Source organism: Parasteatoda tepidariorum, chromosome 2 (genome assembly GCF_043381705.1).
Source record: "Parasteatoda tepidariorum isolate YZ-2023 chromosome 2, CAS_Ptep_4.0, whole genome shotgun sequence".
Taxonomy (NCBI): domain Eukaryota; kingdom Metazoa; phylum Arthropoda; class Arachnida; order Araneae; family Theridiidae; genus Parasteatoda; species Parasteatoda tepidariorum.
Window position 1 is genome coordinate 86,448,630 of NC_092205.1, and position 15,459 is coordinate 86,464,088.

Here is a 15,459-nt window from a genome sequence, read left to right on the forward strand (position 1 = left end):
ATCAAACATACCTGTAGCAGAGAAAATATTAAGACGAATTCAAACCAGGCTATAGCAGGTATGTAGGTACTTTATTTACGTCGCACTAGAGCTGCACAATGGGAAATTGGAGACGGTCTGGGAAACATCCCTGAGGATGATCCGAAGACATGCCATCGCAATTTTGATTCTCTACAGAGGGAATGGCTCGACTACTTTGGTAGCTCGATGACGTGAAGACGAAGTCGAGTATTTCAGTGTAGAACAGATTAACGAGGACCGATACCGCGCACCCTCGGACCCTACGGAGGCTAGTCAAAGTCGTCACTCTCCCGCTTACGGACGGCAGTCAGTGATACTTCACTTCAGCGTTCTACTGGGAACCGAGTCTTTACGATCTGTCCACTGCGGGACACCAGGCTTAACCGAGCAGGAACGAATGAAAATAATACATTATAAAATTATTCACTACGCTTTACATGAGGCTTAAATTAAAATATAAATATTATTATTTCACGACTAATAACATACATAAACGTTTTTAACCACGAATTTCAGTTTCTGAAGATGAAAACAACATTGAAAAACAGCCACTAACACTCGCCAACCCGACATTGAGAGTTATCATTATTTTTTCTTCCTAACGCGGACACTGAACTTCTTGTTCTTTGTCTCAGAAGATTCCGGAACTGTTGCTCATTACTGTTAAAATAACTCAACTGTTAACATAACCCGGTGTTAATCTATGAACCTAAGCCATGGGGGTGAGCAACATTGTCCACGTCACGCTGCCCGTTCAGTTGGGCTACATTCACATATCACAAGACACATACAGAAAAAATCCATGCCCTGAGTGGAATTCGAACCCACTACCTTTGGCATCTCAGTCAGGCACGTTGACTACTCGGCCACCTGGTCTGAATAAATTAAAGCTCGTCATCATTGGTGTTGTTGTTGTTACTTTACGTCGCACTAGAGCTGCACAATGGGCTATTGGCGACGGTCTGGGAAACATCCCGGAGGATGATCCNTTAATTTTTTTTAAATTTTAAAAAAAGTTGAAAAAATTCTCAATTTTTAAATCCCTAAGGCTTTTTTATTTTAACATATTTTCAAAAAAAGTTTTTTTCATAGTGCTTGCAATATTTATCTTCACAATTTTGTGCATTCGTTTGTTGATATATCAATTAGAATATTTTTTATAGATTATTTTGTAAAAAAGTAGAAAAAAAAGGGTAAAAATTCCTGTTAGGTATATATAACATGCCATAAAAGTTGTAATACCTCATAAAATGCTTATTCCATGCACAGTTTAAATAAGTGTATTATACTCAAGATAAAAAAGTTTACTTCAAAGCTTTATCTTAAATAGAAAAAATCCTTAGGGATTTAATTAAGATTAAGACACAAAATTATCATCTATGCGAAAAAGCACTTTAAAGTCAGACTGCTGAGCAAGTTTCTGTATTAGAACAATTTAAAATCATTCATAACTTTTGTAAAAATGTAGATAGAGAGATGAATTTTTTTCTGTACATTTGAAATAGTTTGAAGTTTTATTATAAGCAATAAAAAAAAATTTGGTATTTTTGTCATTTTTTGGGTACTGTGACCCCTTAACAGGTATGTAGGTATTTTATTCACGTCGCACTAGAGCTGCACAGTGGGAAATTGGAGACTGTCTGGGAAACATCCCTGAGGATGATCCGAAGACATGCCATCGCAATTTTGATCCTCTCCAGGGGGGATGGCTCCCCTGATTTTGTAGCCCGATAACCTGCTCGAAGTCGAGTATTTTAGTGCAAAACAGATTAACGAAGACCGATACCGCGCAACCTCAGTCCCTACGGAGGCTGATCAAATTGGTCACCCACCCGCTTACTGACCGCAGCCAGTGATGACCTACTGAGAACCGTGTCTTTACGATCAGTTCATTGTGGGACACCAGGCTTAACAGAGAGGAACGAATAAAAATAATACATTATTAAATTATTCTCTACGTTTTACATGAAACTTAGATTAAAATATAAATATCCTTATTACACGACTGAAAACATACATACATGTTTTTAACCACGAATTTCAGTTTCTGAAGATGATAGCAACATTGAAGACAGTCACTAACACTCGCCAATCCGACATTGAGTGTTATTATTTTTTTTCTTCTTCCTAACGGCGAACACTGAACTTCTTATTCTTTGTCTCAAGAGATTCTTGAACTGTTGCTCATTTAACATAACCCGGTGTTCATCTATGAACCTAAGCCATGGCGGCGAGAAACATTGAACACGCCACCCTGCCACTGACCCATTCAGTTGGGCTACATTCACATATCACAAGACAACACACATACAGAAACAGTTCCCTGAGTGGAATTTGAACCCACTACCATTGTCATCTCAGTCAGGCACGCTGACAACTCGGCCACAGTGTTTGCCAGGTGTCGATAACCGTTCACCCCCAGATAACGTTGTAAAATCCCCTAAATATTTTTTAAAAAACCCAAAATTTTTAACTTAATGTATAAATATTAAAAAATAGTAAGAAAGTTAAATAATGAATAGAAGACGTTGCTTTAATATCTATATTATATAATAGGCAACCTAGTCTATATTATATAAAACGCTAATACGTACGTATGTATCAATAAAACCGATGATATTTCTTTTCTCGCGTTGGCAGCAGTTTTCATTTTTAATTGATTGGATTCGACGCGCAAGAGCACGTAGTGAGCATCATATGGCTAATCCAAGTTATATTAAACGCTAACACGTTTTAATTGGGTATAATATGAAAAAAGCACAACTACTTCCACTTACTAGGAATAACATTTACCTTTTAGTTTAATTAATAAACTGAGTTTTAAATATGCTTACTAAATTCATAAACTTCGGTCAAACAACAATATAAATTATTTCCAAAGGAACTAGACTAATACAATTCCAACCTGGCGAGTAGCGACTTATAACAAGACACTTCGTTTGATGCTTTTACTTGTTGCTAGAAATCAGGTTCGCAGAAAATGCTGTTTACTAGTTAAATTTAGTAGGAATAACACGATCTGTGACGTAGGCTATAGTATACCCAATTGATAGGCTTCGGCGCGCAAGAGCACGTAGTGAGCAGTAATATGTGAACTGTTTGCAATTTCAAATTAATATTGAAATGTACAGGTTTAGAATTTTCTACAGTGAAAAGTTTTCGGAACTTCAGTGTTCAAAAAAAGTATACAAAAGCTAGACGTTAAGAACGTATCCAATGAGCGAGTAAAGCGAGCATTGGATTGCGAAGCAATCCGAAATGAACTGCGAAAGCAGTTCCGGGGGTTGGCGAGCACCAGCGAGCAGGGGGCGAAGCCTCCAAGTTTTTTAATATTTTATTATCAACAAATTAATCTTTTTTACATTTTAATCGTTATATTATCTTTAATTCCTACTATAATATTTAAGATATTTTTTTGAATACTCGCACATTTTTTCATAAATATTTTATTATCAACGATATAGTCTTTTTAGTATTTTAATTCTAACTTTATACTTAAATTTCTGATAAAATATCCAACATATTTTCGTCAATACTTTCTGATTTGTATATGTTTTCGCTGTTAAACATTTTTAACATGGAAGAAGTAGGTACAAAACTTTGGCAACCATTAGAAAGTTCATATCGCACGCGCAAAATATTATCAGCTGTAGTTATAGACATTTTATTTCTCAATTTGTCTTTAATAATATTTAATATGGAGAAACATCTCTCCACAGCTGCATTTGAAAACAGAATACTTAATAAAACTAAAACAAGAGTCGAGCTAAGTAAACTTAAGTCGAGAATCGAGCTAAGTAATAACTTACTACATTCAACAAAGGGGTTTAATTCTAAAATAAAATCTGAATCTTTTTGTTTTGGTTTAACATATTGATTTTCATATTACCATCTCATACATTCTGTTATAAAATTTGATATTAGAACGTAACCAAAATTAAACGAGTACAATTCACAAATAACCCTAAAACAAACCCCTAAAAACAAATTCCCCTGAAATACCCACTGAAGATAAAAAAAATCCCCCTAAATTTAGGGGGAAAACCCCTAATCTGGCAACACTGCTCGGCCACCTGGTCAGCAAGATAGATTAAATTAAAGAGCGCCATCATTGGTGTTTACATGTAATGTAAATCTTGATGTAAACATTTTGCATTTGTGGAGTTCAGAGCCTTCATACACCCTATAAAGAGTACATGATAGCTCGATAAGTTGTACATGATAGCTCGATAAGTTGTATATGATAGCTCGATTCGGTGTTTTTCACACAACTTTTAGGGTCACTCATGGCTCAACATCAAATTAGGAGAGACATACACCACAGTTTTTACTGTGTGCTTGCAGCTGTCAGAAAGCGATTGAAATTTGCATTGTCATCAAGCATAGATTTCCAGTGCAGATTTATGTGCTCCAGCTAATCGGAAAATGTTGAAATGATTGCAAAATTGCACTTGCATGGGCACGAGGAAGAGTTGATATAAAACATTTTTAAAAAAAACTATGCTTGTTTTAGTTAAATCTTAAAGTTAATCCTTTCGGGAAAAAATGCCAACTTGGATAAAATACTTAAAAAAATCAAGTTAACTTACCTCAATAACTTAATTAACATCTCATTAAATAAACGACAAAAAATTACAAAATTCACTTTTTATTTGAATATTTTAGAAACTTAAAATATCCATCTGCTGTGTGAAAATTAAATAAACAATCACCAAACAAATTTGAGAATTTTTATTAGTCTTCATGTCTGTTCACAAAATATATATATAAAAAAAAAACAGTTATAAAATAGAGATTAAAAAATTGCAAGAAAACATGAAGAACAAAATATTTACATTAAGTAGCAAAATCGCATAAGATTATATAAACAAGCGATTCTCTCTTAAACTCCCTTACATGTAAAAGAAACATTATGCTAAAATTGAAACTTTTCAAAAATAAATGCTTCAAAATTATTTACATATCAAAATATTTCTTATACAAAAATCAAAATTTATTCCGCGAACAAATTGCAACTTAAAATTTCTTTTAAACATCTTATTCTTACATTCTTTATTCAAAAACGAAAATTTGAAAATATACCGTGAGCAAACTATTTCCCACCCGTTTATAGGGTGGAACCATTCATACATCCATTCATTCATCCGTAGATCGTAATTTTGATCTGAACTGGAAAACGATCTATCTCCAATCCAGTACTCCCAGAGGTATAATTTGTTATGGGAACATGAAGGACTTTGTGACTCGATAGATTTAACGTTCACCAGTCTCCATTTACTACACTGAGAGTCTTCGGCCAGTTGTATTTGAACTCCCTTTCTCATGAAAGTGAATCCAGCACCCTACCAATCCATATATCCCAGCTTAAAGTAATTCACATTTTGGGACTATAGAAATTGCGAAGAAGACTGAAAATCGAATAATTGAGGATTATAGCAACAGGCAATAGTTTGTATCAAACTCGTATTTTTTGAGTGAACTAAGAAAACTATAGTCTAGTTTTGTAAATGTGTTTACATCTTTTGATGTATCCTAACAAGCAACTGTGCGTTTAGTGATTTTTTTTTACCTCTTTATCAATATGTAAATATATATTTCTATACAATAATTATTCTTTTACCGAAACGTATTTTCCAGTAATAAACAGTATAATCATTAAAAAGTAATCACTATATTGAAAAAAAAAATATTTACAAAATTCTCTTATAAACAATGTTTATCACAAATTTTCTAAATTTCGATTACATGTATTAAATGTACACACATAAGCATTTACATAAAGCATTTGCAAAAAACACTCAAAAGCACCAGATCTTATTCCTCTAAAATGATATGCTAATTAATCTTAAAAGGACCACTAATTACTCGATGTTTCGTTTGTAACACCAATTCTAAACTGATCCAAATTAAAAATAAATAAAAATTCTTAAATATTTAGAGTTTTGTCATTTACATGCAAATAGACACCTGTCTTTCAAGAATTATAGTAAAAATTGTACTCGTCATACATTTTTGTAAGAATTATATGCGGCATGTAAGAGTTGTAATCGCCTTACATAAGATTGTAGTTTTATTAGCATTTTTATAAAAATTGTACACATCTCACATTGTTTTCGTCTTACATTGGCTTACAAAAATCACCATGTTGGCTTGTGAAAATTGCACATATTTACTTTAAAATGCCTCTTGTTGACTTGCAAAAATCTACTAATAAACTTGCAAAGATGGCATTCTATGGCACATTCACAAAAAATACAAGCAAGCCTGTTCAGAGTTCACCTTATATTGACTATAGTAATAATTGCACCTCTTGCATTGTTAAATACCTTGTAAAAGTCATGCTAATTGCCTTCTACGTTTGGCACTTAGAGAAAAATACAATCACGCTAGTCCATAAGTGGAGTTCACTTCATGCTAGTACTGCTAGTAACATTGCAGTAATTGTCTTGTAAAATAGCACTTATTAGCTTGTAAAAATGGCACTTTCTCAAAAATACAATCAAGCTTGTTCATAAAATGAGTTTACCTTACATTAGATAAGCTAAAAAAGTTGCACTTATTTACTTTTAAAATTTGCACTTATTGACTTGTAAAAATTGCACTAACTGGCAATAAAACTGGCATTCTATGATACTTTCAAAAAATACAATCACGCTAGTTTACAAGAGCGTTAATTTGAACAAAAAATTGAAGCTACTGTCCAGCAAAATGACTATATGTAGTCTCATAAGGATATGTGTTCAAGAATCCCATGCTTCCCATAGGCGGAAGTACTTGATAGCTACCAGTGTCTTCTATAGTTATATAACGATTATTATATGGAGGTGGTGGATTTGGTGGCATAATCATAGGCTGAGGTGTAACTGAAAATAAAGCAATTTAAATTTAGCGTCTTTTGTCACATGATTTAGAACAAATTATTTATGTGAAGAGAATCCATTAAAAGTATAAAAAAATTGAATTAAAGAGACATGAAGACAAAAAATACAATAAGTCAAAATGGTAGGTAAGTACTTTATTTACGTCGCACTAGAGCAGCACAATGGGCTATTGGCGACAGTCTGGGAAACATACCTGAAGATGATTCGAAGACATGCCATCGTAATTTTGATCCTCTGCAGAGGGGATGACTCCCCTGCTATGGTAGCCCGACGACCTGAGAAAATTCGAGCTCTTTACGGTATAACAATTTAACAAGAACCTATACCGTGCTCCCTCGGTCCCTATGCAGGCTGATCAAAGTGGTCATCCTCCCGCTTACTGACCGCAGCCAGTGGTGCTTGACTTCAGTGTTCTACTGGGAACCGTGTCTTTACGATCAGTCCACTGCGGGACAAGTCAAAATGGAAAAGCGCTACAAGTAGCGTAAAACCAAAATTGTCTTTAGTACACAATTTAAATTAATATGGGAGAACTTAAACCAAAGCTAAACGAAATTTCAAAAATAAGCGTGTCAGCAAGAACAGTCCTTCAGGGCACACTGTTAACATGTTGGATCCCATCTGTAGTCAGTGGTTCAAGTCATGGGGGTAATAGGGTGTAGTCATGGGGCCTCGGGGCGCACTCACGGAAATGCTCACGGTTTCGGCACCGCTTGGCGCGGTCGAGAATAAGCTCTCTGAAAACAGCAAAATTGAGAATATGGTAACCCAACCCGATCTATGCGTCAAATCTTGCTACAACGTGCAACCCTATTACGTTGATTGAGTAGGAAAATGATGGTTCTATTCTAGTTAAAAATTTCTTTCTTATTCACTTCTATCTTCACACCGCTCTTGTATTTTTTATAAGCGGTTTTCGTTTTGAATGAAAAATTCATACTTAATTTAATGTTTATGTCTCAGAATTTTNATAAAAAACACTTCTGAGAAAACTCCAAACAAGTCAATACAATCAATGTATCAGAATACGTCATCAGGTCAATGCCCTTCACAGTCATAAAATTTTAAAATTAAATTCCAGCTTAGAAGTTCAGATTAAAACTAAATTTGAAAGATTTAATTAAAATTATTACTAAATATTGCAAATAGAATTTTGTGTTTTAATATTTGAGTTACATGATCTTATGAAAACACTAAAACAATGAAAAAAATTGTAATAAAATAGTGAAAACAATTCTATCCCTTGTTTATAAGCGCTACGCAAAAGCAATTTGGCGACAGAGCAGGTTTGACTTAAAAGTTTCCGCCAAGAATGCCAAGCGGTGCCGAAACCGTGAGCATTTCCGTGAGTGCCCTCGGGGCACAGTCAGTTTTTGGGACTACATAAAGGGTCCAGTATGATATCGGGATAGTGTGTCCCCGGAAGAAGTACTGTTTTTGATGACATGCTTATTTTTGAAATTTCATTTGGTTTATTTAATTTCTCCCACATTTATTTAAATTATGTAGAGAGAATTAGTTGTCTGCAGTTTGAAATAATTAGTTACCAATTTGCTGTTTATATTATATTAAAGAAATATTTCTTTAGAATGATTACATTACTTGAAAACTACTAGATCTAATCCAAATGTTATGTAATTTGGTGCGCCGAAATCTGTAAAGCCGTGAAAAGCATTCGCAAAAGTTCGAAAGTAATGTTAAAAAATTTTGAATATTTATGAAAATTAAAAACGAAAGTTTAAAATTTTACAAGAGTAATTTCAATTTCTTCAAAAGAGTTTTGAAATTTATGTGAAGTAATTCGAAATTTGCAGTTAATATTGTTAGAAAAAAAATACGAGAACAAATATTAAATATAATTTTTTGTAAAACTTTTTCACCTAAATATTTTTAATATTTTTTTCAGTGAAATAAACAAATTTCTCAAGGCTGACATACATTACATTAAATTTAAGCCAGAAGTTTCATGAACCGAAGATTTCCTACTTTTATTATTAAAAGCATTGCACGCATAAAAATTCAGGCATTATATATCAAACATTATGTATGCATATTATATGTATATTGTTATAAGATGCATAGAAAATCAAAATGGTGTAACTATGATATCAAGTTGTTGTTGTTATAGTTCATTTACGTCGTGCTAGAGCTGCACACTGGGCTATTGGCGACTGTCTGGGAAACATCCCTGAGGATGATCCGAAGACATGCCATCACAATTTTGATTCTCTGCAGAGGGGATGGCTCCCCCGCTTCGGTAGTCCGACGATCTGCTCGCGAAGTCGAGCACTTTTATGTAGAACAGTTTAATGTTGTTGTTGTTGTTGCTAATTTACGTCGCACTAGAGCTGCACAATGGGCTATTGGCGACGGTCTGGGAAACATCTCGGAGTATGATCCGAAGACATGGCATCACAATTTTTATATTCTGCGGAGGGGATGGCACCCCCGCTTCGATAGCCCGACGACCTGCGCGTGAAGTCGAGCACTTTACGGTAGCACAGTTTAACGAGGACTAATACCGCACACCCTTGGTCTCTATTCAGACTGATCCAAGTGGTCACCCACCCGCACACTGACAGCAGCCAGTGATGTTTGACTTCGGTGATCTGCTGGGAATCGCGCCTTAAGGATCAGTCTACTGCGGGACAACTATGATATCAAAACAAAACATTCATGGCTTATTTCCGACTAAGTTATGGAATAAGTCTGAGAAAAGTTCCGACAATATGACGTCATACATTTAAAATTCCTAGTAAGGATTTAGTACTTTTTGGTTAGTCAGTCAAGCGCAAGGAAATTCAAAAAAAAATTTTAAAAAAAATTTACCTTCATATTTATTTAATTTTTAATTTTCCATTTTGTTCATTGTTTTAAAAAATAAATTAAATTAAAATAATGGCAAAAAAATAATAAATAAATAGCGGATGTCTACTTTTTTAGCGTCTTTGCGCTTGCGCCTGGCGAACCGAAATGTACCTAAAAATTTACTAATTGTGTCATTCAGACGTAACTTAAAACGCAACATTTTTATCGCCTGATCAAAAAATGGTCCCTCAAAAGAATTTTTGAATCTTGCGCTAAAATTTCTGAATCTCACCATAAGTTAAGGTAGAAATAAATCTGAATGGCCTTTCGAGTAATCTGTTTAGAGTAATCTGTAGTCACATTGATGTAATCTGCGCAGGTGAAACTCATCAATTGATACGAGAATTGTCCTGTAAGCTAAAGTTGTCTTGCAAATATATTGATACTGAAGAGTATCGGAAATTTTAATTTACCTTTTACTAAATATTTGTTACAAAATTTTTGGTGTAGAAAAATTTGGAGATAGAAACCAACAAAATATATTCTTTTTACTAAGAATTTCTGTTGAAAATGACAGCCAGACGAAATACTAACCTACCTCTGTTTGAGATAGTACTTGTATTCGATGCTGGTACTGAAGAAATGGTTTCAGCTACAACTTTTTTCTTTGTTTCAGTATTTCGTGGTTTCCGTCTTCTGGTCTGAATAGTGTCCTTTCTCATACTCTTCGGTCGCTTTCTCTGAAAAACAAATGAATTTTCAGTCAATTAAAAAAAGTCTACCTAATACACTGAAAAAATAAATATTGTCAAAAACTACCAGAATATGGTAAAATTTATGGCGTTTCTGGCTCTTTGGAAAAACCAAAAGTTTGGTAATTTTTACCAAAGTTCTTTTGTAAAATTAACAATAAAATATAGCTTCATAATGCGTGATAAAATTTGGTAAATGTTAATTTTATCATGATACCTTAGCATGGAAAAAAAATCATTTATTTGGTTAAATTTTTTTTCAGTTTTGTATTTTTTTATAAATGTAAGGAACTAAAAATTTTTTTTTGAAAATTAGAATTTCCGTAAGCCATATGAACAGAAAAAATCAAATGAATGGTTTAAATACTGTATATTTTTGTTTTTATTACCAAAATTATATCTTTTTCTTTTTTTTTTACCAGAAATAGTATTACCATACAATATGGTAATTTTACCTAATTTTTTTTTCTCCGTGCAGTAAACACGAAAAATTTAATCATTCACTTCATTTTTAATAAATTATTTTTATGATATGCTCTTCAAAACTGAAACAGAACATTTCCACGTTTTGATATTTTAAAACTAATTAAAGTGAGCAAATCATTTTCCATTTTTAATAAGACTAGATCTTACTCTTACTGTTTTGGCCCTCATGCTCATGATAAAAATTCATTTATATTTTGGATAATTCGATTATGTAGCTTGTACTACCCACAAAAAGATATATATTTACATATAGTAAAAAATTCTGGCTCTCGTGCGGTTTTGGTTTCTTTACATTAAAATGCGAATCAATTAGTGACAGAAAAAAATTTAAGATAGCCGTTTCAAAATAAATTTGACCCATCTAAGTTAAACAAATTGTTAAAGACAAAAGAATTTTTCTCAAGTGAAACAAAGGCACTATTTTTCTCATTTTTATTAGATTTGATAAAAGGAGGATTAATTAATTCACTATATACTATCAAAATACAGCAAAAGTCATCAATAAGACGAGGGTGAAAGAAAAACAAAATACAGAATTAATAAAAAACACGTTGTGTTAAGTCGTATAGTGTACAACGGATTTAAAGGAGGTTTTTAATGGCTGGTGATTTCCATAAACAAACACCCGGAAACAAGTCTAAAGTTCCTGTGTTAGAAAGCCACCACCTACTTATTGCTGCATATCCTAACGAGGTGATATTTTCGAATACTTGATTTTGATTAATGGAAACATAAAAGTAAATAAGAATATCAACTCAATTTTTTACGTTTCATAAGATTTCATAATTTGATCCCGGCAAATATTGAAGCAAAATTCTTTAGAATATTTTAGATTTTGATTTTTAAGGCTGTTTTTCAAATACTCCGTCGTATTATGAAATGATGCTTTTTAGCGAATAATATGCTATTTTTACAACTGGTGAGAGTTTGCAACTGTTACTCATGACTGCTAGTTCAAGTTTAGATTATCTAAAGCCAGCGCTGTCTACGCATATTTAAAAAATAGAGCAAACGTGAATATTGAGAAAAGCCACAGTTTTATGAAAATGAAAAGCGTTTGTGGCTTAAAATTTTAATATTTAGAAACTAAGCATTACCTGGGCTCATAAAAATTTCCAAAAACAGAGAATATGGCAGTGTTTTCCATAATTTTCATCTAGGGAGGAAAATGTCACCGAATTGAAAATTCAGTTATTTGTGTGTTCTGAAGCCCTGATAATTCTTCGCGGCAAGATTATGCACATATGGTTTAAAATCATCGTATTACTTCAAGTGTAAGGCACTTAAATTATTGTTTTTATTATTATTATTTTCCTTGGCGACAGAGCTTCGAAAAACAGATTTAAAAGAATCGGTAATCTTCTAAGAAATCGCTAATTTGGCAACCTTTATTTGGCTATATTTTTTATTTCTGGATTGTTGCTTTATTGCGTTTCTGACTCAGTTAGGTAATTGATATCTTGCACATGTTTTATCAAACGAATGTTTTTTTTAAATAATAGTTTTAGGCAGATAAATTATGTAATTAAAGTTATAATTTTGTGTATTTGGAACAAAACGTATTCATTGCTAGATTAGTTTCATTTCTTATGCTTTTTTTTCTTCTTTTTAAATATAATCTTTATTTTAAAAAGCATAAATTAGTATTCTTGATATTGAGAATAGATTTGTCTTTAAAATTAGGATACGCAAAATAACCTTCGCCACTTTAATGAAATGCCAGCTCAAGCAATGAACAACGAATTGAAAAGTGAACACAAGAGGCTCACAATATGGCAAGATAGTGGGCCGGTTTCAATAACCAGGGACTTTTGCTGAGGAAAAGAATACAGCGCCCTCTGCAGTAAAACTTGCCATTCGTGGAACGTAAAATTAAGATTAAAAACAATTTTCTAAAATATTAATTAGTAAGAGCAGACACGATTGAAAGGATTTAACAACTTACCTTGTGCAACTTTTCGTACAGGCCACAGGCATTGCAAACAGCTTCACCAGAAAAGCTTCTTCTCCATAGTGTTGTATTCGGACATTCACAATTTTGGCAGATTTGATTTCGAGCATTAACGATCGCCTTTAAATATAAAAACATTTATCAATAAATTAAATAATAAGATCTTTCTTTAACTTATAGGTCTCAATTAAAGTAGCAAACCCATACACCATTTAAAAATACATAATATTTGAGTGATAATTTCTTGATGAAGAACATTTGACTGTAAAAGTTTCATAGGTATTTAAATACATTGTATTTACATACTTATGTATACATACTTATTTGTACTTATAATGTGGATTACATTTTTAGTCTTTATAACAAAGTATGCTTTATTGTAGTCATATATTTGAATTTAAATGAATACCAATGAAGCTAACAAACTAATTAATAATCAGGCTCAACTTATGAAACCTAATTCGAAATATTATAAAAAGCTATACTGCTATTATTCTTTTCATTAATTTTAATTTATTAATTATTTAATTTGTTTATTTATTCATTTATTAATTTTTTTAGATACTAGTTTGGATAATTTACAACGAATAGTAGATCTCGCTTTTTTAAGTGTTTCAAAAAATTTTGATTAAAAATTATATTTTCGTTTAAAAAAAAATGCATAACTATCAAAAAAACTTAAAAAAACACTCTAAATTCAAAACATAAAAGTTCCTCAAAATTATAATTAATAATAAATATGTACCCGTATTGGGTACACTCTGACCCACTCTTTTCCATTAATTTTTTTTATCTTTACAAATAGGTGAAGCTTTTAAGATCATGTAAAGTTACAAGCGCAAGTTGATCACTTTTCCTATACATTATTTCTAAGATATCCTAACAGTGGAAAAAATTATGCTTAAGGCTTTCATTTATATTATTCGGTCCTATTATTTTAATTGTGGAGAAGTTAGGATAAAAAGCTGCCACAATTGTTGCAACATTATATTGCAACCAGTTATGAAGTTATTGTAAACGGTAGTTATGATGAAATGTTGCTACAATTGTTGCTGCATTATATTGCAACCAGTTATGAAGTTTCTGTAAAGGGTAGTCATGATGACACGTTGCTATAATTGTGGCTAAATTATATTACAACCAGTTATGAAGTAGTTGGAAAGGGTAATCATGATGAAATGTTGCTATAATTGTTGCTAAATTATATTACAACCAGTTATAAAGTTGTTGTAAAGTGTAGTCATGATGAAATATTTCTACAATTGTTGCTGCATTACTTTACAACCAGTTATGAAGTTGTTGTAAAGGGCAGTCTTGATGAAATTTTACTATAATTGCTGCTAACTTATATTACAACCAGTTGTGAAGTTGTTGTAAAGCGTAATATTGATGAAATGTTGCTACTTACAGACTGTTTTTTCCTGGTCCTCTTTTGAACTGACTCTTCAAGGGCTGTTTGAACTGGAAGAAGCCCTGGATTGGACTGCATGTGGCAGGAATAACACAAGTAATGCCCAGTAGCCTCTTTCAGACAGTGGGAGATGTCCACAACACTCCCACACTTGACACACTGTGTCCTAGGGGGATGAGGAGGGGTGGAGGAGTCGGACAGACGAAATTGATGATGATCTTCTGTGTCATATAACCCTGGAGAAATATACGAATACAAATTTCTCAAAGTTTACCTTTGCAATGGCTCTGCTGAATATCGAAATACACATGAATAACAGCAAAAATGTTAAATAAAAATTGAGCAAATTTTTTGGAAAGCTATGAACCAAAAAATTTGTAACGACATCGAATATCGTCGTCTTATTTCGTCAATTGATATCTGAGTAGATGAAAATTTTAAGCGTTATTTCAGCGAATAGGAATAAATGGTTTTAAAAATTATACTTTGGCAATAAGAAAGGAATATATTGCATTGCCTATAATTCTTATCTACAAACTTCTAATTGGCAAAATTCCACAGCGATTCGTTCACGGCATACGTTTGATTTTCTTGGCGTTTTTAATTTTATTTAAAACATACATTCATTTTAAAACATACATTCGGAAGTTACATTTGCTTGCAAATGCTCTTGAACCCTTCTTTCACACCAAGAGCATTTAAAGACTCTTACATAGTATCTTCATTGATTGAGATCGCCAAAACTTAATGACTTGTCAAAAAAAAATTTAAAAAAATTGCATTCTATTATTCCCAATTGTTTTTCTAAGTTATTATCTTTGCAATTATCAGACAAAAAATCTATTGGTATAAAAGATAAATTTAAAAATAATTATTTTAGTTTTGAGATATAGGGAATATAGTATCTAGAATAAGCAATGCTTATACTTGTCCCTTCTGGTTAGCAAAAATGAGCAAATTACCATCCCTAACTTAAATGCTTACTTAATGCTTCAACAAACTATATAACGATCAATATCAACACATAATCCTCTATCAAAAATATTAAAAAGACAACAAGGAAAAAATATTAGAGAACAAACAAACAAAAGAACAAACAAAAACTATAATTTTATTAAGTTTTTTTTAATTAATTTAAAATTAATTAAT

General features: G+C 32.4%; 1 protein-coding gene across 2 annotated transcripts in view; it reads right to left on the bottom strand.

Moving 5' to 3' along the window:
* Positions 1-4,653: 4,653 nt before the first annotated feature.
* Positions 4,654-15,459, bottom strand: part of LOC107439681 (GATA-binding factor 3) — an 18,677-nt gene continuing 7,871 nt past the window's right edge. The window contains exons 2-5 of one of the 2 annotated variants that reach the window (XM_043052168.2): positions 14,308-14,546; positions 12,894-13,019; positions 10,309-10,450; positions 4,654-6,884 (exon numbers count right to left, since the gene is read on the bottom strand). In XM_043052168.2, the coding sequence (XP_042908102.1) occupies positions 6,715-6,884; positions 10,309-10,450; positions 12,894-13,019; positions 14,308-14,546 (677 nt within the window). In that variant the 3' untranslated portion in view covers positions 4,654-6,714. Of the gene's footprint in view, positions 6,885-10,304; positions 10,451-12,893; positions 13,020-14,307; positions 14,547-15,459 lie in introns of both variants that reach the window. The other variant, XM_043052169.2, reaches the window with a different exon arrangement.